The sequence below is a fragment of the Carlito syrichta genome, unplaced genomic scaffold, assembly GCF_000164805.1.
Source record: "Carlito syrichta isolate Samal-C Ts95f unplaced genomic scaffold, Tarsius_syrichta-2.0.1 Scaffold78720, whole genome shotgun sequence".
Taxonomy (NCBI): Eukaryota; Metazoa; Chordata; class Mammalia; order Primates; family Tarsiidae; genus Carlito; species Carlito syrichta.
The window spans coordinates 55,038-82,110 of NW_007022816.1; the positions used below are offsets into that span (position 1 = coordinate 55,038).

At 37.7% G+C, this 27,073-nt stretch overlaps 1 protein-coding gene across 1 annotated transcript in view; it reads right to left on the reverse strand.

Annotated features, from left to right (window-relative positions):
• The window catches only part of LOC110595293 (centrosomal protein of 112 kDa-like), a gene marked incomplete at its 3' end in the record, with an annotated part of 80,726 nt that overhangs the window by 40,078 nt on the left and 13,575 nt on the right, over positions 1–27,073 (reverse strand). Inside the window, exons 3-4 of the mRNA XM_021710479.1 lie at positions 7,137–7,184; positions 6,792–6,869 (exon numbers count right to left, since the gene is read on the reverse strand). Of these exons, the coding sequence (XP_021566154.1) occupies positions 6,792–6,869; positions 7,137–7,184 (126 nt within the window). The remainder of the gene's footprint in view (positions 1–6,791; positions 6,870–7,136; positions 7,185–27,073) is intronic.

Consider the following 27,073-nt stretch of genomic DNA (forward strand, 5'->3'; position numbering starts at 1 on the left):
AAGGAGTAGAAAGCTTATTTGAAGCCGGGCTTGGTGGCTCAGCCTGTAATACCACGCCTTTGGGAGGCTGAGGTGAGTGGATCGCCTGAGCCCATGGGTTCAAGACCCCATCTCTACAATAAATAAAAAAATCAGCCGTGTGTGGTAGCACACACCTGTAGTTCCGGCTACTTGGAAGGCTGAGGCGGAAGGACTTCCGGAGCCCAGCAGGTCGAGGCTGCGGTGGCCAGGAGCGGCCGCTGCACTCCAGTCTGGGCGACAGAGTGAGACTCCGACTCAAAAAAAAAAAAAAGAAAGCTTATTTGAGGAAATAATAGCAAACAACTTTCCAGATTGGGTAAAGATATTTATATCCAAGGTTAAAGGTCTCCAATCAGATTTAATCCAAATAAGACTACACTAAAACATACGAGAGGGAACCCAAAAAACCTGAAATTATCTTTTGGAGGGCAAGGCCCTTGCAGTACACTTGGAATTTGTTCCTCCGGATCATATGGTCAACTTAAGTTTTTAATCTGAAACTTTTGAAAAGGTTGCATGATGATTTGTAGAAGAAACACCCCAAATTGCGATGACTGGTTCTTCCACCATGTCGCGTACCTGCCCATACTGCATTGAGTGTTAAGCAGTTTTTGATCAAAAACATTACCCCTGTGCCCCACCCTTCCTATTCACCCAATCTCACCCTGAGTGACTATCTTTTTGTTTCCCTGGATGACAAGGGTCCTCGAAGGGAAATGTTTTGCCAGTGTAGAAGAGGTGAAACAAAAAATGACAGAAGTCCTAAAATGTATGGAAATTGACGACTTTACAAACTGTTTTGAGCAGTGGAAAAAGCATCTCAATAGGTGTATTGCATCAAAAGGAGAGTACTTGGAAGGTGACTCAAGTTTAAACATGCAAGAATATATACACAATTTTTATAAATAAATTCTGGGGTTTTGGGGGCCTGCCTCGTATTATAATCAAACTGTCAAATATCAAGAACAAAAGGAGGATTCTGGAAACAGGGGAAAATAAGCAAATCACAAAGAAGAGTTTTCCAATAAGGCTAGCAGCAAAATCTGCCAAGGAAATATTAAAGGTCGGAAAAAGTGGGATGACATATTCAAAGTACTGAAAGAAAAAAAAACTGACAACTGGCTGGACGCATTGGCTCGCACCTGTAGTCCCACCACTTTGGGAGGCAAACCCAAGAGGACTGCCTGAGTCCAGGGGATCAAGACTAGCCTGGGCAAGACTTCATCTCTACATTATATCAAAAAAATTAGCTGGGCATGGTGGTGCACTCCTTTAGATCCAGCTATTACAAAGGCTGAGGGGGAAGGATCGCCTGAGCCCAGCAGGTCAAGGCTAAAGTGGCCATGAAATGCGTCACCACACTCCAGTGGGGATGAGAGTAAGACTGACTCAAAAAATAAATAAACTGACAACTAAGAATACTGTAAGCTACAAAGCTATCTTTTAGAAATAAAGAACAAATCAAAATTTGCCCACATAAGAAAATTCTAAGGGAGTTCATCACAACCAGACCTGCTAAAGGGAAATCCCTTTTTTCTTTTTTTTTTTTCAAAAGCAGGATTTATTGAGATGGAAAAAAAAGCTCCCACAGTGGGAGGGGACCCAAAGGGGTTGCCCTAAAGGGAAATCTTGAAGCTGGAAAAAAAACAATACCAATAAGTAGTAAGAAAACATATAAAAGAACAAAACTCACAGATAAGAATAAGTAAACAGGCAAATTCAGAATACCCTAATACTATAAATATGTGGGGACCACTTATATCTTTAGTAGGAAGATATTATACTATTTAACATCATAATAGCTATACAATTTATTAAGGTATATGCAATATAAAATATGTAAAATGTGATTCATATTGAATAATTAACTTAAATCTCTCAACAAACAAAAGTCCAAAATCCAATGGCTTCAATGCTGAATTCTACCAAACATTTAAAGAAGAACTAATATCAGTCTTGCTCAAAATCTCCCAAAAAACTGAAGAGGAGTGAATACTTCTGAACTATTGTGAGGGCAACTTTACCCTAACATCAAAACCACACAAGTACACAACAAGAAATTTACAGAAATTACATTCTTGATGAACATAGATGTAACAGTCCACAACAAAATACTAGCAAACAATTCAACCTCAAAGTTAAGAGATATCCCACCTCACCATGGGCAAGTGGAATTTATTCCAACGATGTAAGAATGTTTCAACATATGGAAATCTATAAATATGACACATCAGAATGAAGGACAAAACCATACATCTCAATGATGCAGAACAAGTATTTCACAGAATTCAACATCCATTCATGATAAAAACTTAAAAAATTAGGTATAGAAGGAATACACCGCAACACAATAAAGGATATATATGGCAAACCCAAGGATAACATCATATACAACAGTGAAAAACTGAAAGCTTTTCCACTAAGACCAGGAATGTGACAAGGATGTCCACTGTCACTACTTCTATTCAACACAGTACTGGTGGTCTTAGCCAGAGCAATAAGAGAAAGAAATAAAAGGTATCCAAATTGTCTCTGTTTGCAGCCAACATTATCTTGTATACAGAAAAACCTCCAAACTCCATCAAAACTGTTAGAATTAATTAATGAACTGAGTGAAATTGCAAAATACAAAATCAACATACAAAAAAAACAGTAGCTTTTCTATCCAATGACAACAGACTAATAAAAAAAAAAAAAAAAAAACTCAAGAAAACAATCTATTTATAATAGGCATCCAAAAAATAAAACACTTAGAAACAAGTTTGATCAAGGAGGTAAAAGACCTGTACACCAAAAAATATAAAACCTTGATAAAAGAAACTGAAGAAGAGACAAATAAATGGAGAGATTTCCCATGTTCATGGACTGAAAGATTTCATATTGTTAAAATTTCCAGGATACCCAACAAAATATTCTATAGATTTAGTGCAATATCTATCAAAACTCCAATGGCATTTTTTTTAATTTTAGAATCATGGGGTATGTGTGAGGCTTTGCTACCTAAGTATGCTGCATGAGGGCGAGAACGGGGCTTCTGACAACCCCCCCCCCAAGTAGTGGACATTCCACCCAATGGTTGGCTTTGTATCCCTTATCCCCTCTCCCTCCCTCCTTGTTTAGTGTGTCCAGCATCTGTTGTTCCCATTCTCATGCCCAATATGAGTGAGAATGTATGGTATTCAGTTTTTTGTTTCTGTGATAGTTCACTTAGAATGGTCTCCAGCTGCAACCATGTTGCTACAAAGAACAAGATGTCATTCTTCCTTAAGGTTGCATGGTATTTCATTTGCCCATGTACAACATTCCTTTATCCAGTCCACCTTCGATGGGCATCTAGGTTGATTCCCAATGGCATTTCCCACAGAAATTTTTTAAAAACCTAAAATTTGTATAAAACCACAAAAGACCCTAAATAGGCCAAACAACTTTGAGCAAAAAGAAAAAACTGGAGGCATCACACTACCTGATTTCAAAATATACTATAAAGCTACAATAATCAAAACAGCATGGTAACTGGCACAAAAACATATAGATCAATGAAATAGAATAGAGAGCCCAAAAATAAACCTACACATTTACAGTCAGTTGATGTTTGACAAAGACACCATGAATATACAATGGGAAAAGGACATGCAGAAGAATGAAGTCAGATATTTACCTTATATCATATAAAAAAATCAATTCAAAATTAAGACTTAAATGCAAGACCTGTCATTATAAAACTACTAGATGAGAACACAGAGGAAAAGCTCTGTGACACTGATCTGAGCGATGATTTTTTTAGATATGAACCCTAAAGCACATTCAACAAATGCAGAAATAGGCAAGTGAGATTACATCAAAAAAAGCTCTGCATAGCAAAGGAAATAATCAACTGTGGAGAGACAACCCAGAGAACAAAAGAAAATATGTGCACATCATATAGCTGATAAGAAGTTAATTATCCAAACTTTGTAACAAACTCAAACAACTAAATAGTAAGAAAACAGGCTGGGTGTGGTGGCTCACCCCTATAATCCCAGCACTTTGGGAGGCTGAGGCAGGAGGATTGCTTGAAGCCAGGAGTTCAAGAGCCGCCTGGGCAACATAGTAAGACCCTGTCTCTACAAAAAAAATCAAAAAATTAGTCGAGCATGATTACATACACCTACAGTCAGGAGGCTGAGGCAGAAGGATCACCTGAGACCAGGAGGTCGAGGCTGCAGTGAGCCGTGACTGTACCACTGCACTCCAGCTTGGGTGACAGCACAAGACTGACTTCAAAAAAGATACTAAGAAAACAAATAATCTGATTTTAAAATGGGCAAAGGATCTAAATAGGCATTTATCAAAAGAACACATACAAATGACCAACAAGAATATGAAAAATGCTTAACATCCCTAATCATCAGAGAAGTGCTAACCACAACTATATGGAACTTCCACCTTCCACCTTCCACCTGTTAGAATGTCTATCATCAAGAAGATGGAAGATAACAACGTGCTGCAGAGGACGTGGAGAAAAGGGAGCCCTGGCATACTGCTGGCAGCAATGCAAATTAGCACAGCCTTTACAGAAAACAGCATGGGGGCTCCTCCTAAAACTAAAACCTGAATTACCATATGATCCAGCAATCTCACTACTGGATATGCATCCAAAGGAAATGGAATCAGTATGTTGAAGAGATATCTGGACTCACATGTTCACTATATTCTTATTTACAATAGCTAAGATATAAAATCAGTATCAATGTCCATCATGAATGAATGGATAAAGAAAATGTGATATACACACACAATGAAATGCTATTCAGCCTTAAAAAAGAAGGAAATCTTGTCATTTAGGACAACATGGATGAACGTACAGGACTCATCTCACGTGAAATAAGCCTGACACAGAAAGACAAAGATTGCATGCTCTCAATCACAGGTGGAACACAAAGAATTTGAACTCACAAAACTGGAGAGTAGACGGTGGTTGTAAAGCCTGGAGAGCCTTTATCAACACGGCAACTTTAAGTCATAACAAGACACCACCTTTTAAAATCCACTTAGAAAAGAGATGCGAGTGTTCTCATCATAAAAAATAGTAAGTATGCTAGATATTTCATCTGTCAAGCTCAATTTATCCATTCCACAATGTGTGCATATCTCAAAACATCATGTTGTATACAGCACACAATTTTTACTTGTAAATTAAGAAAAGAAAACCCTGCATACCTTCAATTTAAGCTATAAAGTAAGAAAGGATATTAAAAGATCAGTAGATTGAACTTATAAAAGAAAAAGTAGTCTTTCTCCTCCATTATCAACAATGGAAAAAATATATGCCCATGTTATTGCTTAGACTATCAAAGAAACATATATACATGTTTTTCCTGATATTTTATAAACAGACTGATGAAAAAACTCTATCACAATGGGAAGAATCACATAGAAATTGAAATTCAAGAAATCTTAGAAGCCTCCTCATTACAAAGAAAGAAAATAAAATTATTTAAATAAATAATTATAGTTCCATAATAATATTTTGCACATTTAAATGGTGGTTTATAATTTGCAAGTGGCATAAATATTTATTATTGCCTTTTGATTGTGGTAACAATTTTGTGAGATCAAATCTATTCTTGGCCAGGCTCAGTGGCTCAGCCTGTCATCCCAGCACTTTGGAAGGCCAAGGTGAGTAAATCACCTGAGTCCATGGGTTCGAGACCAGCCCGGGCAACTTGGCGAAATCTCGTCTTTACAACAAATAAAAAATTAGCCAGGTGTGGTAACGCACATCTGTAGTTCTGGCTACTTGGAAGGCTGAGGTGGAAGGATGGCTGCAGCCCAGCAGATCAACTCTAGCCTGGGTGACAGAGTGAAACTCCAACTCAAAAAAAAAAAATCTATCTTGACTTCCCTGGGTCATATGACCAGAGACTAATAAAGGTAGGTTAAGTAAACAGTTTTCAAATACCTACTCTAATAATCTTTTATAATATCACACAGATTACCAAAGTGTCTCCGTGGTCTCATAAGCCAAAATATAAATAACAGTAATGACTTTAAGTTTCCCAGAACAAAATGTTTTCAAAGAAAATTTTTTAATTGGCATTTATTTAATAACTCCTATACATATATAAAGGTGATAGGTGCGTATGTATAGACTAAACAATCTTCACAATAATCCTACAAAATTGGTATTCCAATATTGATGAGGAAACCGACACTCAGAGATGATAAGCATCAGTCCATTTTCACACAGCTAGTATGTAGATGAAACCATACTCTTGGTTCCCTGGCCTACACTCTCAACCAATAAATAACACTGCCTCTTTAATAATTACCCTTGTAAATGATCAAAGAAAGTAGTATATGATGTCATATATTAGCTATCACACAGGTGAATTTAGCAGACCAGTTTAACTAGTAGGAATAGAAAGAATAGTGAGACCAGGAAGATACTTTCGAAGTAGGCTGAAATAAAGGGAGGGAAGAGGGAGTCAGGGAAGTCAAAGATATTTTTCTGAAAACTGCCATTTCCCTAGCTCACGATAATCAGTAGTTGAAGGAAGGAGCTTCAGCACTCCTTGCCTAGCAGGAGCAGAGCTGGGACACACATGACTGAAGATGAGTGGTAAAGACAGAAACAGAGCGCTGCTGACCCGAAATCATGATGTTGTGTTTGTTTCAAAGGCAGCCGCCTCCTGCCATGCATCATTATTCTAACTGAACGTGAAAATTCAGTATACAAAACAGTAAAACTGTTACATCAAGTAGGTACATCAGAACTACCTCAGTCCTACCTCTTTCTCATACATTCGAGATAGGAAATGATCATCATGGAGACTGCTGGATTTTCTCAGGCTGAATTTGGGAGTCATCTGTTGAAGAAGAACGAGTTATTTAATACTTCTGCAGATCTGGCTTATCCTTAAGCCAGAAGTAAACTTCTAAACTGCTTGAAACCCATGCAAAAATAATACTAACACTGGAGAGAAAAAAGTGATTAATTTACTTCCAAGTAACAGGATTATTAAAAACCATTAAGCCTAATAATGTGAATCTGCATTATTTTCTGTAGATGACTTAATGATTATTTTATTTAAAAACACCTGCCCCTAAAAAAGACCAATGGATCTCCCACATACCAGAGAAACTGGAATAGTCTTCTGCCTCAGGTACCGAGGATTTTCTATCTGAAAATTTAAAAATAAAATAAGGATTTATTAATTTTTGTGTTTTAAATATTACTTGATAAGATATACAGTTAAGCTGCTATATGAAAATGTTTTCTATATGTCTTAATACAAAGTTTACCCTACATACGAACCATCAAGTTGCAAACTTTCAAAAATGTCAACATGTGTTTTTATGGATTATCTCTCCAATAGGAGGCAGTATAGCCTGTTAAGTACATTCAGTACTACTTAGCCAATCGTGTTAGTTGGGCACTTAGGCTAACTTTGCTAGACTACCAACAAATTGTATATACAAACGCACTTCCAGAATGGAACTTGTTCTTATGTTGGAGACTTACTGCATTTAGTTCATTTTTTAGAATGGGTATTGTATAATCTATCTTTAATGATCTCCTCTAATCAGTAAAATATAAAACAGAAACTCCTTCATGACCCTCACTGTCTAACTGCCCAGTTTTGCCTTCCATTACTTTACACCTCACATATTCCACTCTAGAATCTGGAATGACTTCTATCACCAGAACATGGTACATGTTCTCGTGCCTCGGAGTATTCCTCTGCCCACCCTCCCAACCTCTTTTCCCATATACCTATTTGTTCTTCGAGGCTTAACTTAACCACTGCATTCTCAGACATATTTAGTATATGACCCCTTTTACCGCCCTAACAACAAGGAGAGTATGAAATTCCTCTAGACTCCCCCATGCCTACCCTTACAGGCGTATCTTTCGCCCACCAGACCCTACGTTCCAAGGATACCAAATGAGGTGTTTCACCTTGAAAGCACTATGCTCTCTCCCATATCTGATTCTTTGCAATCTATAAAATCATTCTACCAACTTCTTCACATGGTTAAGTTAATCAAGACTTGCAGTTTAGAAATAATCTCCCCTAGGAAACGTAATTCCTACTACTCAGGTGGTATCCTGGATAACAGTTCCTTTCCATGATCAAGCACCATCTTCTTCAAAACGGTGTGGAGTCTGAAAAGAGACCTTGACCACCCTAGTCACCACTCTATGCCCAGCATCCACCACAGAGCTCAACAAATGTTCATTAGGAAAGAAGAGACAAAGGAAGAAAGAAAGGAGGAAATTACACCTGATTCCACCCTCTTATCAGCTCCTAGAGAACCCTATGTCCACTCTATCATAGCCCTTACATAATACCTTAAGTGCTTATCGGTGTATCTCCACATGTCTTTCTTTAGAAAGAATGATGTCTTTTCCATTTTCTATTCCTGATACCTAGAACAATATCTAATGCATAGCAGTCTTTGAATAAAGTATATGCTGAGTGACAACAGTACACGATAAAGAGGATACACTGATTGCTATCCGAAATATTTCACTCACAAATAAAGTGATAATTTAAAATCATGATCATGGAAGTCTAATATCTTCACATTATCAACTCACAATTTACTAAATGAATAATCTTACAAGAATATTAACCATGACTTCAATCTAGTTCTTACCCTGGAATAGGATTAAGTGATACACCATTGGATCCTACTCCTCCAAAATCCCATTGTGTTTTCAAAATGATCCCCAAATGATTTATTATGGTTAATAATTATTGAAATTATTGAATAATCCATACCCAGTATGACAATAAAGACAAGAAGAATAAAGAACCAAATAATCAGAAAATGTAAAGGTAATAAAATTTAAAATAGAACTTAAGCAAAATTTTGAAAGTCTCTATTGAAACAGGGTATGAAGTGAGAAGTAATGATATTTTAGCACCTAAATTAGGACAAATAAGTAAAATTATTTTTTTCACCTAAAAGCTAGATCCCATAAGGTAATGGCAGCTGTCTAAATTTAAATTTCTCTCCTCACCCTCCAAAGACACAAAGATCAAATAAGAGACCTAATTAAAATGCCCATCATAACAAGGAGAAAGAGGATACCCTGGACTAATATGTAAGTGGCCAAGTAAAGATGTCAAATCAGCAGAATTAGATCCTGAGCCAGACCAGAGTGACAGCACGGAAAAACGGAAGTGCCTCAGGGTTCAAGAAATGATGCAAGTGTCATCAAATACTGACCTGTCAAAGGAAAGTGGTGTCTCTTAAATGGGTAGCACACAAAGCATGATGATTCAGAGTCCCAGAGACAGGGACACAAAAGAAGGGCCTTGGAGACTGGGAAGGACCGGAAAAGGCAGTCTCGGGAAGGAGCCATTTCTAGGGTGCAGAGAGGGCCTTAGAAGGAAGCTTGTCCAGGACGAAGGGAAAGAAAAGGGCCCTACAAAAGCAAGACGGACTCGCAGAATCCAAGATGACAGGTCAGAATGACTGGCACAAAAGACACCATTTCTCAACGACATTAAAATTTAGCGCAGCATAAGCAGGGGACCTTCTTGGCAAGCCGCCCAAACTACCACTTCCAACAGGATCACTGGCTGTGGTTTGCTCAGAAAAACCTAACAATCACTAACAGAAAAAGAGAATCTAATTTCCAAAAAAATATGCTGCAAAAACAGAAAATCAAAGCCTCCTGGCAGAAGAAAACTCTTTTTAAATGCCATGAGCAGAGGGAGCAGCAGTGCAGCCTCTGTCTGATTCCCATAACCATGCACTCTCACGCATCAGCTTTCTGTGCGATCCACTTGATGCAGACCACGCTCCTATAGTTTCGTGTTTCACAGTATTTTCATTCCACCACCATTAGGACAATATGTATCGAATATAACTTTTAAACAACTTCAGAGCTAATGAACACTACAAATAAGAATAAAGACAAAAATAGAAAAATAGTAAACAAAAGCTGAATACATTCAGGAAAGAAAACCGACAAAGTAAATCATCTAAGAAATGAAAACCAAATAAAGAGTTGAACAAGGGAGAAAAGATAACAACTACAGTAACAGCAAGAGATAAAGACAGGATCTGAAACTAGAATAAAACTAAGAAATGAAACTGAAATAAGAACACATATTTTAAAAGTATCAAAGAGAAACTGACTTTTAAAAAAGGTAACAAGAATGCAATAAATGTACAACTGGATTCCCTGAAGAAAGATAAAATACAAGTAAGCAATTTTAAATTATTAAGAAAATGTTCTTAAAATAAAACCTGAATCAACCTATTTAATATTCTCACTTCTCCTTGGAATCAACTCTGAAACATATACAGTCAGCCCTCCATATCCCCAGTTTCCATATTCACAGAGTAAACCAACCACAGACTGAAAATACTCAGAAAAATTAAAAAATACAATTAGCCAGGTGCAGTGGCTCATGCCTGTAATAACACACTTTGGGAGGCTGAGGCAAAAGGATTGCCTGAACCCAAGGATTCAAGATCAGCCTGAGAAACATGGCAAGACCTTATCTCTAAAATAAATCAAAAAATTAGCAAGGCATTGTGGCATGCACCTGTGGTTCCAACTACTTGGAAGGCTGAAGCAGAAGAATCGCCTGACACCAGGGTGGAGGTGGCAGTAGCCATGAGTGTGCCACTGTACTCTAGCCCGGATAACAGAATGAGACTCCAACTCATAAAAAAAAAAAAAAAAACAACAAAAATAAAACAAATTTTAAAAAAACAGCACAACAGCTACTTATATTTTATTTACATTATATATGTGCAGGATGTATGTAAATACTGTCCTATTTTATATAAGGACCTTAATATCCTCAGATTTTGCTATCTGTGGGAAGGGGAATGGATATCCTGGACCAATTACCTGAATGTTGAACAAAATTCAAGGTAATACATGGAACATATTTCAGAGTATAATATAATGAAAATAAAAATACTGAACATTAAGTATGAATTTTTTTAATTTTCTGGGCCATCAGTCAAAAAGAATAAGAAATTTAAAAAAAAATAAAAGTATGTATTACACTTCTCAACTGCAACATGCATCGTAGATAACACAGTAACTATGAAACAATATTTAAGAAACTGAGGTTTTTTTAAAAAGCAACATATTTTATTTATTTATTTTTGAGTTGAAGATTCACTCTGTCACCCAGGCTAAAGTGCAGTGGTATGCTCACAGCCACCGCAACCTCGACCTGCTGGGCTCATCCTTCCACTTCAACCTTCTAAGTAGCTGGAACCACAGGTGCACACCACCACACCTGGCAAATTTTTTTATTTATTGTAGAGATGAGGTCTCACCATATTGCCCAGGTTGGTCTCAAACCCGTGGGCTCGGGCAATCCTCTTGCCTCCACCTCCCAAAGTGCTTGGATTACAGGCATGAGCCACTGCGCCAGGCACGACATACATATATTCAATATACTTTAGATGGCCTTCAAGAATCAAAAGCATACAACACCATTTGAAACATGTGGAAACTCAAAAAATATTATGTTACAAAGTCTATTATGCATACTCTACTAGAGCAGGGGTCTCCAATCCCCAGGCCACAAGCCAGTACCTGTCCATGGCCTGTTAGGAACCAGGTTGCACAGCAGGAGGTGAGCAGCAGGTGAGCAAGTGAAGCTTCCTCTGTGTTTACAGCTGCTCTCCATCAGTGGTATTACCACATGAGTTCTGTCTTCTGTCAAATCAAGGGTGGCATTAGAATCTCATAGGAGTGTGAACCCAGTTGTGAACTGCACGTATGAGGGATCTAGGTTGTATGCTCCTTAAGAGAACGGATGCCTGCTGATCTGAGGTGGAGCTGAGGGAGTGATGCTAGCGCTGGGGAGCAGCTGAAAACATAGATTAACGTGAGCAGCAAGCTTTGCCTGCACACAAAGCAGAATAAGTCAGTTGCTACAGACACATATCAAAACCCTGCCAGTGAGTGGCAAGTGAGTCGATGTACTTCAACTGTACGGCTGCATCTGGTGGGAGGCTTTAAGTCAAAATCCAACACTTATTTTAGTCCGTATGTGGCCCATCCATTATTTTATTTACCACTTCCATCTGCACCTCTTTTTTTGTGGTGAGTTGCATAATTATTTCACTATATATTACCATGCAATGATAATAGAAATAAAGTGCACAACAAATGTCATGGGCTTGAATCATCCCTAAACCATCCCCCACGTCCCCCTACTACCTCCCTCCCCATTGTGGAAAAACCGTCTTCCACGAAACCTGTCCCTGGTGCCAAAAAGTTTGGGGATCACTATACTAGAAGATGTACATTTTCTCTTAGTCAGAAGATAACTGAGAAAAACAAAAAGACAATAAGGAACTTCCACCAAGGAACTGGTGTTGAGCGGATGCAGAGTACGTTCAAATGGTTCCGATCAAAACTTCCCACCCCAGTCTCAACAGAGAAGTGATGGGTCCCATGGAGGCAGAGGAGTGCGATCAGACAGCTTGCGGACAGGGGCCTGGACCCAGCAAGGAGATGGGGAGGATCCCAACGTGGTGAAGAGGGAAGGAGTGAGGGAGAAATTCCCAGGAGCCACAACCACTGTCACAGACCCTGGTGATTCAAGTCCAGGAAAAGGCTCTGCAACTCCTAGGCCCCAGGGCCAGCATGGAGTCCCCAGTGGTGCCTACACGAAGGCTATGCCCAAGCCCACGTGGAATCCCTAGGGCCAACAACACCTGCACAGCTCAGGCAAGGAAGGAAGATCCAGGTCCCTCACTGAAGGCAGGTGCTTGTCGCCCTAGCTGCAGCTGCTCCCAGGCTAGGGAGGGAGCAGCACAACAGAGGGATGGCACGTCCCCAGCACAGGCCCCAGCTGAAGCCAACAGAAGCAGGAGTCAGGGTGCTCTACACCCTCCTCAACCTTGGCTGCTTCACCCAGGCATGCTACCCACCCTAGATCTCAAATGGACACCCACACCCCTCTGAACCTGGCACAACGGACCATCATCCGCCCTGCAGAGGCCAGCTCCAGTGCCACTGAGCAGTCAGACCACATGCAGAGCAGACCATCAACACAAGCTCTGGAGCCAAAATCAGTGCCAGCAGAGGGGTCAGGGCACCCAGCAGCCTCCCTCGTCAATGCTCCCCCTCAATCACAGATGGCAGCTCCAAGCCTGAGGAGCCAACACAGACCCAGCACCCTCAGGCAGGCCTTCCAGCGCCATGGGCTGGGCGACAAGTTAAAATCACCACCACTAGTAGCCAGGAGATCCTAGCGCAAGCTTCAGTACCCTCAGACGGGAGGGAATCAGCCTAAGCATTCCAGTGACACAAAAAGAGTGTTTCATCACCCCCTCCTGATTGCACTAGCTCCCAAGTAACAGATCACACAGAGAATAAATTGTTCATATGACACAGAATTCAGAATATGGATGACAAGGAAATACATCAAGACCCAAGAGAAGTGGACTCCTAAACAGAGAGACCATGAGAACCATTCAAGAATTGAACGCAGACCATGGTCATTTAAGGAAGAACCACTCTGAACTCCTGGAAATGAAGAACTCACCACAAGAATTTCAAGACACCTTAACAACAGACTTCATCAAGCAAAGGAAAAAATTTCAGAGCTTGAAGACCAATCCCTAGAAATAACTTAAGTTAGATAAAAATAAAGAAGAAAAAAATTTTAAAATGAACAGGCTGGGCGCAGTGGTTCAGCCTGTAATCCCAGCACTTTGGGAGGCTGAGGTGAGAGGATTGCCTGAGCCTGGGGGTTTGAGATCAGTCTGGGTAACTTGGTGAGACCTCATCTCCACAATAAATCAAAAAATAAGCTGGGTGTGGTAGCGCACGTCTGTAGTTCCAGCCACCTGGAAGGCTGAGGCAGATGGATCACCTAAGCCCAGCAGGTAGTAGAGGCTGCAGCGGTCATGAGCATGCCACTGCACTAGAGCCTGGGTGACAGAGACTCCAACTCAAAAATAAAATAAAATAAAAATAAAAAATGAACAAAGCCTTTGAGAGGTAGGGATTATGTAAAGAGACCAAGTTCACATCTGATCCGCATTCCTAACAGAGAAAGAGAAAATGAGAGCACTCTGGAGACAGTAGCAGCAGATATAATCCATGAAAACTTCCCCCAGCTGGCTAGAGACATCATCATGCAAATATAAGAACTTCAGAGAATGCCTGCAAGATACTACATGAGACAACCATCCTCGAGGCACACTGTCATAAGATGATCCAAAGTCAGCAGGAAAGAACATCTTAAAGGCAACTGGACAGAAGGGACAGAACCCCTACCAGGAGACTCACCAGAATTACAGCAGACCTCTCAGCAGCAACCTCACAAGCCAGAAGAGACTGGTTCCCACACGTATGTAATATGCTTAAAGAAAAGAAATGCCAGCCAAGAATCTTCTGCCCTACCAAACTAAGCTTCATAAATGAAGGTGAAATAAAGATCTTCCCAGACATGCAATAAGGGAATTTGTCACCTCCAGACCAACCTTACAAGAGATGCTTAAAAGAATTCTAAACATGGAAACAAAGAACACTGCCACCCACCACAAAAGCACAAGAAAACACACAGTTTGCACACCACAGAAATCACACACAAAACTGAGACCACTAAGCAACTCTTCAATAACACTATGACAGAAACACACTCTTCACATATCCGTAGCAACTGTGAAACTTAATGGCATTGATGCCCCACTTTAAAGATACAGAGTGGCAAACTGGATTAAAAAAACAAGACCCATCCTTTTGTTGTCTCCAGGAGACCCATCTCACCTCGACTGACACCCATGGATTCATGGCAAAGGGATGGAGAAAGATATACCATACAAATGGAAAACAAAAAAGAGAAGCAGTCACTATTCATATATCATACGAAAATAAAATAGATTTTAAGCCAATAAAAGTAGAAAAGGAAGATGAAGGGCATTAAATAATTATAAAGGGCTCGATTCAACAAAAAGAATTATCTATTTTAAATATATATGCACCCAACATAGGAGCACCCAGATTTGTAAAACAATTGCTACTTGCCCTGAGAAAGGACACAGACAGCCACACACAGCATAACAGTGGGCAACACCAACACCCTACTAACAGCTTTAGAAACATCAAGGCAGAAAACTAACAAATCCTGGACTTTAATTCAACATTCAACCAATCAGATCTAACAGAACACTTCACCCAACAACTACAGGGTATATACATTCTTCCCATCCACATGTGGACCATATTCCAAGATCAACCACATACTTGGTCATAAATCAACCTTGAATAAATTCTAAAAATTTAAAGCCATACGAAGCTTCTTCTCTGAGACCACAGTGGAATAAAACTAGAAATCAACACCAAGAAGAATCATTAAAAACACATGAATGCATGGAAAGCAAACAACTTGCTCCTGAGTGATTTGGGGGTAAATAACCAAATCTTGACAAAAAAAATTATTTGAAATAAATGAAAATAAAGAGATAACTACCAATACCTCCAGGACACTGCCAAAGCAGTGCTGAGACAAAAGTTTATGGCACTTCACGCTCATGACATGAAAATAAAAAAATCTCAAATAAATAACCCAACAACTCACCTAGGAGAACTAGAAAAACAGAACAAACTAAAACCACAGCTAGCAGAAGAAAATAATCAAAGTCAGAGCAGAAATAAATGCAGTTGAATCAATAAAACCATACAAAGAAGCAATGCATCAAAAGCTGGCTCTTTGAAAGGATAAGAAAGATTGATAAACCCCTGACCCAACTAGCCAAAAAAAGAAAGAGATGAAAAGGTGATATTACAACTGACTCAGAAGAGTATCAGAGATTATTATACACATCTGTATATGTGCAAATTAGAAAATCTACAGGAAATGGATAAATTCTTGGAAACACACAATCTCCCAAGATTAAAACAGAAAAATTGAAACTATGAACAAAACAATATGAGCAATGAAACTGAATCAGTAATAAAAAATTTACTCACCCAAAAAAGCTGGGGACCTAACGGCTTCACAGCTGAATTCTACCAGACATACAAGGAAGAGGTGATACCAAAACTACTACAATTATTCCAAACAATTGAGAAGGAGTGACTCCTCTCTAATTCATTCTATGATGTCAAGATCATCTGATATCAAAAAATGCCAAAGACCCAACAAAGAAAGAAAACTACAGGCCAGTTTCTCTAATGAAAACAAATGCAAAAATCCTCAACAAAATCCTCAACAAAAGTCGCATCTAGCAGTACACTCACAAAACTTATCCATCATGATCAAATGGGATTTATTCCCGGCATGCAAGGATGATTCAATGTACACAAATCAACAAACATAATTTACCACATAAATATAAGTAAAAGCAAGGACAACATAATTATCTCAACAGACACAGAAAAAGCATTTGACAAAATCCAACCGCCCCCATACAATAAAAATCCTCAACTGCTTGGGCATCGAAGGAACATTCATCAAAATAATAAGAACCATCCATGACAAATAAACAGCCAGCATCATACTTAATGGGCACAAGTTGGAAGCATTCCCCCAAGAACTAGAATAAGACAAGGATGCCCACTTTTACCACTCCTATTCAACACAGTACTGGAAGTCCTAGCCAGAGCAATCAGGCAAGAGGGAGAAAGCAAAGACATCAAATAGAAAATGAGGAAGTTAAATTATCTCTCCTCGCAAATGATATGACTCTGAATCTAGAAAACCCTAAAATTTCACTATATGACTCCTAGCACTCATAAGCAACTTCAGTAATCTCTGGTTGCAAAATCAATGCATGAAAATCAACTGCATTTTTATACACCAACGCTGTTCAAGCTGAGAACCAAATCAGGAACACAATCCCATTTACAATACTCATAAAAAATAGTATTACATAATAATCAGAATACATCTAACCAAAAAGGTGAGAGACCTCTACAATGAGAACTACAAACCGCTACTGAAAGAAATCAAATATGAAACAAACAGAAAACATTTCATGCTCCTGGACTGTTTGATGAACTAAGTAGTATTTATTGGAAGATATTAAAATATCCACACTATCTAAAGCAATCTACAGATGCAATGCAAGCCCTACCAAATTATCAATATCATCTTTCACATATCTAGAAAAAACAATAATTAAATTAATATGGAAGCACAAAAGAGCCTGAATAGCCAAAGCAATTATAAGCAAAATGAACAAAGATGGAGGCATCACATTGTTAGACTTCAAACTTTACTGCAAGACTATAATAATGAAAACAGTGTGGTAATAATACAAAAATAGACATGTACACCAATGAAACAGAACTGAAAATTCAGAAATAAAACTGCTGTCTTATAATCATCTAATATTTGGCAAAGCTGACAAAAAAAAAACACACACTGGGGAAAGGACACTCTATTTCACTAATGGTGCTGGGAAAACTGGCTAACTATCAACAGAAGAAGGAAGCTAGAACCCTTCCTATCACTACATACAAAAATTAAGTCAAAATGGATTAATTACTTAAACATAAAACTTCAAACTTTAAAAATCCCAGAAGAAACCCTAGGAAACACTCTTCTGGACATCAGGTCTAGCAATGAACTCATGACCAGGACCTCAAAAGCAGCAAAAACAGAAAGGTACTAGTGGGACCTAATCAAACTAAAGAGCATATGTACAGCAAAAGGCACCATCAACAGAGTAAATATAAAACCTACAGAAAGAGAAAATATGTGCAAACTATGCATTCAAAAAAAGGACTAATATTCAAAATCTGTGAAGAACTCAAACAACCCAATAAGGAAAAAACTAGTAACCCCATTAAAAAGTGGGCAAAGGGCCAGGTGCGGTAGCTCGTGTAATCCCATCATTTTGGGAGGCCGAGGTGGGAGCACTGCTTGAGCCCAGGAGTTCAAGACCAGCCTAGGAAATAAAATACCAAAAAATTAGCTGGGGATGGTGGTACATGCCTGTAGTTCCAGCTACTTGGGAAGCTGAGAAGGAAGGATTACCTGAGCTCAATAGGTAGAGGATGCAGTGATCCGTAATTGTGCCACTGCATTCCAGCCTGGATGACAGAGTGAGACCTTGATTGAAAAAAAGAAGAAACACAGAAGGACAAAGGATATGAACAGACACTTCTGAAAGGAGACAGACAAGTGGTCAACAAACATATGACAAATGTTAGATATCACTAATAATCAGAGAAATGCCAATCAAAATAACAATAAGATTCTATTTCACACCAATCAGAATAGCTTTTACTAAAAAGTCAAAAAAAATTTTTAAAAAAACAGAAGTTGGTGAGGGTTCAGAGAAGAGCAAACATTCCTACCCTGTTGGTAAAAATGTACGCTAGTTCAGCCCCTATGGAAGGCAGTGTGGAGAGTTCTCAAAGAACTGAAAATTGATGTACCATTCGACCCAGCAATACCACTACTGGGTATATACAAAAGGAGCACAAATTTCTGACCAAAAGACACCCACACTCACTTGCTTACCGCAGGACTAACCAGAACAGCAAAAACATGGAACCAGCCCAAGTACCCATCAATGGTGGACTGGATACAGAACACCATGGAATACCACACAGCCATAAAAAAAGAACACAATCATGTCTTGTGCAGCAATATGGATGCAGGTGGAGACCATCACCCTAAGTGAACTCTCGCAGAAACACAAAACTGAATACCACATGTTCTCACTTACAAGTGGGAGCTAAACACTCAGTGCACCTGGGAACGAGACTAGGAACAACAGACAACGGGAAACTCTGAAAGCGAGACGAGAGGGAGGGACGTAAGGGCTGAAAAACCAGCCACTGAGTACCATGCTCACTACCTGGGCAATGAGCTCAGGAGAAGCACCAAACCTCACCCTCACACAATATGTGTAACAAACCTGCACAATATACCCCTTGAATCTAAAATAATAAATGTTTTTTAACTTAAAAAACTAAAATTCATAAAAAATAGTTCCAATTAAGCAAAATCATACAGTATAAAAAGCAATAGGCACATAAGTTATTATACCATTCCTTTTTGACTTAAATATTTTCATAATAAAAAATTTTTTTTAGATTTATTTAATAAGATTACAAACCAAATTCATAATTATCTTATATTTTGCTTCTGGAAAGCCAAATATTATTGATTAGTCTTGCTAAATGGCAGTTTGTGATCACTACATAGTTTAAATACATTGCTTTAGGAAAATACTTTTAAAACAATTTTAATTCTGGTAAAAAAGAAAGAGGAACACATCGAATTTCTGTGGAAAGCCACTGCATAAAAGTTAGTGGCTACTTGGGACTAGCTAAATGGAATACCAGTTATTATATAGAAGCTATAAACATATTTTGGAAGTAAAATAAAGTTTATTTATTTATTTATTTATTTATTTATTTATTTTTTGAGTTGGAGTCTCACTCTGTCGCCCAGACTGGACTGCAGTGGCCGCACCCAACCACCGCAGCCTCGACCTGCTGGGCTCCGGCGATCCTTCCGCCTCAACCTTCCAAGTAGCTGGAACTATAGGCACGCGCTACCACACCCGGCTGATTTTTGATTTATTGTAGAGATGTGGTCTTGCCAAGTTGCCCAGGCGGGTCTTGAACCCGCGGGCTCAGGCAATCTACTCACATCAGCCTCCCAAAGCATGGGATTACAGGCTGAGCCACCGAGCCAGGCTATAAAGTTTATTTTTTAAGAACAATGTGAAAATTATTTTGTGTAAACTAGAAAAAATCAGGCTGAGAAAAATTTCACTGTCTCAAGAGTTACTTTTCTATCTTATATAGATAAAAGTATTGTAGGTTTAGGAAGACAAAATTTGAGACAACACAGTTACCCAGAAGACAATATGCGTGTAAGAGATCCTCCAAAGGAAGTATTTATTGTGTCACAGCCTGGATTTGTAGCATATTCATTCAATAGTTACTTACTAAACATCTATCACATGCCAAGCATTTTGAGAGATGTTTATGATAGAGTCGTGAGAAAAAATGTCATAAAGACCTGAAAATAATACCAGATAGAAATCCTACATGAAGTAATTAATAACTCCAGAAATGGTAAATAGTTGGGCAAATGCATAAGACTTTTAATCTTATGTTTTAAATCTCTTTAATAAATAATTGACTATTTGAAGTAGAACTAACAAAAATATAATAAGATAAAAATAACAGCAATTTATTGTGGGGTTTATACTATTAACAGATTAAAGGACGAAAATGATATGACCCTCTCAAAAGATGAAAAAGGCATTCAAAAATTCCATAACCAGTCATGATTCTTAAAACCACCTTGACCCAAAGGAATAAAAAGAGACATCCTTAACTTGATAAAGGCAATCTACAAAAAAACCATAAGCAGGCATCACTAAGCTGAAAGACGTGAAATGTCCCCTTAAAGTCATAAACCAAGAGACTTTTGTACAAATTATTAGTCTTCAATATGTATAAAGAAGACCTTTAAAAATCAGTGAAACAAAGACAAACAACACAATGGAAAAAATACTTGGAGCACATTTCACTGATGAGGAATTATGAACAGCTAATAAAAATATGAAAATATACTCAATCTGTTTAGAAATGAAAAATATATAAAGTAATGTCACAATGAGATGAAATTTTATAATTTTACAGATTGGCATACATTTAAAATTTGACAATAAAAATGTTCAAGATGGGAACACTACTAATAGGTATATGAATTAGTACATTTACTTTGGGAAACAATTATTAATATAATCTATCCTAAATCCTGTATTAAAAAAATAAGTATCTTCTTCAATAACACTACACACACACCACACACACACACACACACACACACACGTACATAAATAGCTTTTTGAAAACTAGAAACAGCACGTTTCCAGCAGACAGCAAAATACACTCAGTTAAATATTTATTTACCGAAGGTCTGAATATGAAAAATAAGTAATGATTCTCTATTTTTGGAATGCAGAAAAGCAGCACAGAAAGTAAGTTCTTCAAAGACACATGCAATTCAGCAAAATATATAAAACCCTAATTCATGAAGCAGAATGAGATATAAAAGAAAAAGTAAATGAAAAGAAAACAGAAATTTTCAAAGATGCTTAAGCTCTAATTAAGTTTAATATTTAAAAGCAAAAGCAAAGAAAACTATCGGTGACTTACTTTTACTCAGCTCTACATTTATAAGCAGGGTACGAAATATTAGTTTAGCTAATTACAATGCAGCATTTCAGCTATGTAGAAGTAACTTTCATCCTCTTCATCTTTAGAATTTATTAAATACAAAAGTTAGAGACCCATTCTAGTATCAGAAATTTCCTTTCTCAAGCTGACGAAATCAAGAAAAAATCTCTTCCAATTTTTAAAACCAACAATGAACACAATAAAACAAAGACCAGTGTGTTGTCATTATTCATTACAATGTTGTCTCATAACCAATTGCAATATGCAATGGGCATTACTCATAGGAAAGTATGTTCTTGAGTCTATTTGGGGAAATAAGCAATCCATTTTCTGATTTTGTAACAGCAGCCAGATGTGCTTTGAAGCTGAATATTCCCACTTTGTAAAACACAAGTAACATGGACTTGAAACAGTCTGTAAACAGACGTAACATTTACTTATCTCATGCTCTTTCAGAAAACTTTTTGTTCTCTCATACTATCTATCTCAAAAAGAAGAATACCACAATAAAGAATGTCCAAAATGGAAGATAAAAAGGACTTTATATGAAACATTGACATCTATAAAAAATAATACAGAAAGCAAGTCTAAAATAATTAAGTTCCATCGGCATAAATAACATGTCTGCACATTTCTTGTTTAAGATGCAAATGGATATTGCTATTGAGAATGTAAAATGGTACAACAAAAAAGGAAGCAAATAAAATCACAATAAAATATATGACAATTTAAGCTAGCCATGAATACAGATATCTAAATATTTTCTTTTTCTATTTTTATTTTATTTTATTTTTTTATTTTAAAGATGTGCGATACATTTCAGGGTTAGGTACACAAATGTTCATTATGCATGTATCCTTGTTGATAAGGTGTATCCCTGCCCCCCCAGCAGATCCCCACTACAAATACAAACTGGCTTCTGGTATTTATTTTGATTAGTTCTTTTTAGCAGGTTTCTTTGGTTTCAAAGGGCTTTCTTTCATGTTTATTATTATTATTATTCAGGATTTCAAAAAACTGACATAAGCAAATATCCTTTATTACCTGTTGATCAACTAGGGAAGTTAAAAGTTTCCAGAAAAATTAAAAGGTACTTTATCTGACATATTAGCTGTCCTAGAAGAAAGAATATTTTCAAGTAATATATTACCAACAAAACAACACGTATCAATGTTTTTAAGTCATAGGCCAGGCATGGTAGCTCACACCTGTAATCTAAGCACTTTTGGAGGTCAAGACAGGAGGAATGCTTGAACGAAGGATTTCAAGATCAGCCTGAGCAACATAGTGAGACCTAACCTCTACAGGAAAATTAAAAAGTCAGCAGGTGGCACACACCTGTAGTCACAGCCACGCAGAAGGCTGATGCAGAAGGACTGTCTGAGCCCAGGAGGTCAAGGCTGCAATGAGACGTGATTGTGCACTCTAGTCTGAGCAACAGAATGAGACCCCAACTCAAAAAATAAAATAAAATCACAGCAGCAGTCAGAAGCACTGACAAAACTCTATCCATAGTATAAAATAAATCCAGTCTTCAACACCAAATTGATTATGTTTCAATATTACGTTTTTATGTCAATATTTAGAACTTTAAAACCATTTTTCCACTGAAATAATACTATAAATTGATACTCACTTATTAGTTTACCCAAAACATTTCAACAAACATTAATAAGCATCAAAAATACAAGAATGAAAATAAAGTTCATTGGCACAAAGAAAAGCTAATGAGCCAAAGGAACAGAATAGAAAAAGACAAACTGTTACCTTATTATTATGATTATTATTATTACTATTATTATCATTATCATTATTATTATTTTATTTTTGTAGAGAAGAGGTCTTGCTATGTTACCTAAGCTGGTCTTGAACTCCTAGGCTCAAGCAATCATCCCACCTCAGCCTCCCAAAGTACTGAAATTACGAGCCACCCTGCCCAGTCATGATTTATGAGACAACACTACCATGTAACTGGATAAAAATGGTCTTTTCAATAAAAGTTACTTTTATCTGGATGTATATCAGGAATAAAAACAAAACTTAATTCCTTATCTTACAACATATATCAAAATCACCTTCAGATGATCTATGGAAACAAATAGGAAAAGTAAAAAAATAAAGCTTCTACAAGAAAACGTAAGAGAACAAACTTTCAGGTAAATGGAAAACAAAAGAAGACAAGAGTCGTGGTTTTAATATCAGACAAAACAACCTTCAAGCTATCAAAAATTATTAAAGATACAGAAGGACACTACATAAAGATAAAAGGTTCAATCCACCAAGAAATATCTATCCTAAATATATATGCACCCCAGACAGTAGCACTAGGATTTATAAAACAACTACTAAGTAAATTTAAAAAGGATATTGACTCTAACACTATTATAACTGAGGCCTTAAATATCCTGCTAGCAACCCTAGATAGATCATAAATGCAAAAGAATCAATAAGGAGATCTGTAACCTTAACTTGACCCTTGACTAAATGGACTTAACAGATACCTAAAGAACACTCCACCCAACACCCATGAAATATACATTCTACTCATCATCACATGGAGCATACTCCAAGATTGACCACATCCTTGGCCATAAATCAAGCATTAAAACAAAAAAATTCCATAAGACTGAAATACTACCATATACCTTCTCAGATTACAGCAGGATAAAAATAAATATCACCACCAACAAGATCCCTCTAAAACTCACAAAGAAATGGACATTAAACAGCATGATGCTGAACAACTCCTGGATCAACAAAGAAATCAAAAGATTCTTGGAAACAAATGAAAACAAAGACACATCTTACCAAAACCTCTGGGAGCCTTGATATCAGTTCTAAAAAAGGAATTCCTATCTCTATGAACACACATCAAGAAAATAGAAAGATCACAAGTCAACAGCCAGACAAATCACCTAAGGAAGCTAGAAAAGCAAGACCACCAAACACTAACTTCAGCAGAAAAATCCCTATCACCAAAGTAAAAGCCCAAATACAGGACACAGAAGACAAAAATATCATAGAAAAAAAATAAATGAAACAAAAAACTGGTTCTTTGAAAGGATAAACAAGATTGATAGACTGACCCCTTGCCAGTTTGACCAAGAAAAAGAGACAAACAACCCAAATAAACGCAATCAGAAACTCAAAAGATCAAGTTGCAACTAACCCCAAAGAAATACAAAAGATGGCCGGGCTTGGTGGCTCAGTCTGTAATCCTAGCACTTTGGGAGGCTGAGGCAAGTGGATTGCCTGAGCCCACGAGTTCGAGACCAGCCCAGGCAACTTGGCAAGACCTCGTCTCTACAATACATCAAAAATCAGCTAGGTGTGGTAGCACACACCTGTAGTTCCGGCTACTTGGAAGGCTGAGGCAGAAGGATTACCGGAGCCCAGCAGGTTGACGCTGGGGTGGCCATGAGTGTGCCACTGCCCTCCAGCCTGGGCAACAGAGTGAAACTCCAACTCAAAAAAAAAAGAAATACAAAAGGTTATCAGAGATTATTAAGCACACCTGTATGGAAACAAATTCTCAAATGTAAATGAAATGGAGGGCTTTCTGACATCACACAACCTCTCAAGGTTGAAACAAGAAGAAACAGAGACCCTAAATAGGCCAAAAACAACCTAGGAAATTGACTCTGACATTAAAAGAAAAAAAAAACTACCTCCAAAAAAAAGTCCTGGACCAGAAGACTTTCCAGCTGAATTCTGCAAAACATACAAGGAGGAGCTAATACCAATCCTATTAAAAGTATTCCAGGCGATCAAGAAAGATGGAACACTCCCCAAATCATTTTATAAAGCTAAAATCAACTAATACCCAAACTGGGCAAAGACCCAACAAAGAAAGAGAACTACAGGCTATTACCCCTGATGAAAATAGATGCAAAAATTCTCAACAAGATTCTGGCAAATCAGATCCAACAACACATTTCACAAATTATCCACCATGACCAAGTAGGCTTCATTCCCAGGATGCAGGGCTGGTTTAACATCCACAAGATCATAAGTGCAATTAAATACATCAACAGATATAAAAACAAGAACCACATGATTATATCATTAGACTCAGAAAAGGCTTTCAACAAAATCCAGCATCCATTCTTGATTTTAAAAAAAATCCTTGAATATCTAAGAGGAAACATACCTCAAAATAGTAAAAGCCAAATACAATAAACCCAGGGCCAACGTATTACTAAATGGACAGAAATTGGAAGCACTTTCCCTGAAAACCGAAACAAGACAGGCTGTCCACTCTCACCTCTCCTGTTCAACATAGTGTTGAAAGTCCTAGCTAGCGCAACCAGATCAGAGAAAAATATCAAAGGTTCCCAAATAGGAAAAGAGGAAGTTAAGCTATCCCTCTTTGCAGATGATATGATCCTATACCTGGAAAACCCAAGAGAATCTGTCAAAACCTCCTTGCACTGATAAAGGACTTTGGCGAAGTCTCAGGGTATAAAATCAATGTGCAAAAGACAGTCGCATTTTTATATACCAACAACAAACAGGCAGAGAACCAAATATAAAGCACAATCCCATTCAAAATAGCCACACACAAAAATGAAACACGTTGGCATCTTCCTGACCAGAGAATTGAAAGATCTTTACAATGAAAACTACAAAACACTGCTCAAATAAGTCGAAAAAGACACAAATAAATGGGAAAATATTCCATGCTCATGGACTAGAAGTATTAACATGTTAAGATGTCCATTCTACCCAAGGCAATCTACAGATTCAATGCAATACCTATTAAATTACCATCATTCTTCTTCTCAGACCTGAAAACGACAATACAGAAATTCACATTGAACCAAAAAGGACCACGAATAGCCAAAACAATCCTCAGCAAAAGAAACAAAGCAGGAGGTATCACACTTCCAGACTTTATTATAAGGCTATAATAATCAAAACAGCCTGATATTAGTACAAGAACTGGCATACAGATCAATGGAACAGGATCGAGATTCCAGAGGCAAACCCTCAATTTCTCAACCAACTCATCTTAACAAAGCCTTCATTGGGAAAACTAGCTGACCACATGCAAAAGAATGAAACAGGATGCCTACCTATCACCATACACAAAAAACAACTCTAAATGGATCAAAAACCTAAACGTCAAATCTCAAACTATAAGAATCTTAGAAAATGCAGGAGACACCCTTACAGAAACCAGAATAGGCAACCAATTCCTGATCAAAACCTTAAATACTCATGCCATAAAAGATAAGATAGACAAGTAGGACCTCAACAAACTGAAAAGCTTCTGCAAAGCAAAAGAAACTATCAAAAGAGCAGGGACAAAGCCCACAGAATGGAATAAAATATTCATCAACTGTATATCTGACAAAGGCCTAACATCCAGGATCCACAAGGAACTCATATGTGCCAAAAGGCGAAAAAAAAAAAACAGTCCCATCAAAAAGTGGGCAAAAGACATGAATAGACACTTCTGAAAAAGAAGACATATGAGCAGCCAAAAGATACATGAAAAAATGCTCAGCCTCACTAATCATCAGAGAAATGCAAATCAAAACCACATTGAGACATCACCTAACGCCAGTAAAAATGGCCATCATTAATAAAACACAAAACAACGAATGCTGGCGAGGATACAGAAAAAAGGGAATGCTTCTATACTGTTGGTGGGAGTGCAAATTGGTTCAACCTCTATGGAAAACAGTGTGGCAATTTCTAAAAGAACTAGAAATTGACCTTCCATACAACCCAGCAATCCCCCTTATGGGAATATACCCGGTGGAACTCAAATCATTCTACAAAGAAGATACCTGCACACACGTTTATTGCAGCACTGTTCACAAGAGAAAAACATGGAACCAACCATGCTGCCCATTGAAACTGGACTGGATAAAAAAATGTGGTACATATACATGATGGAATATT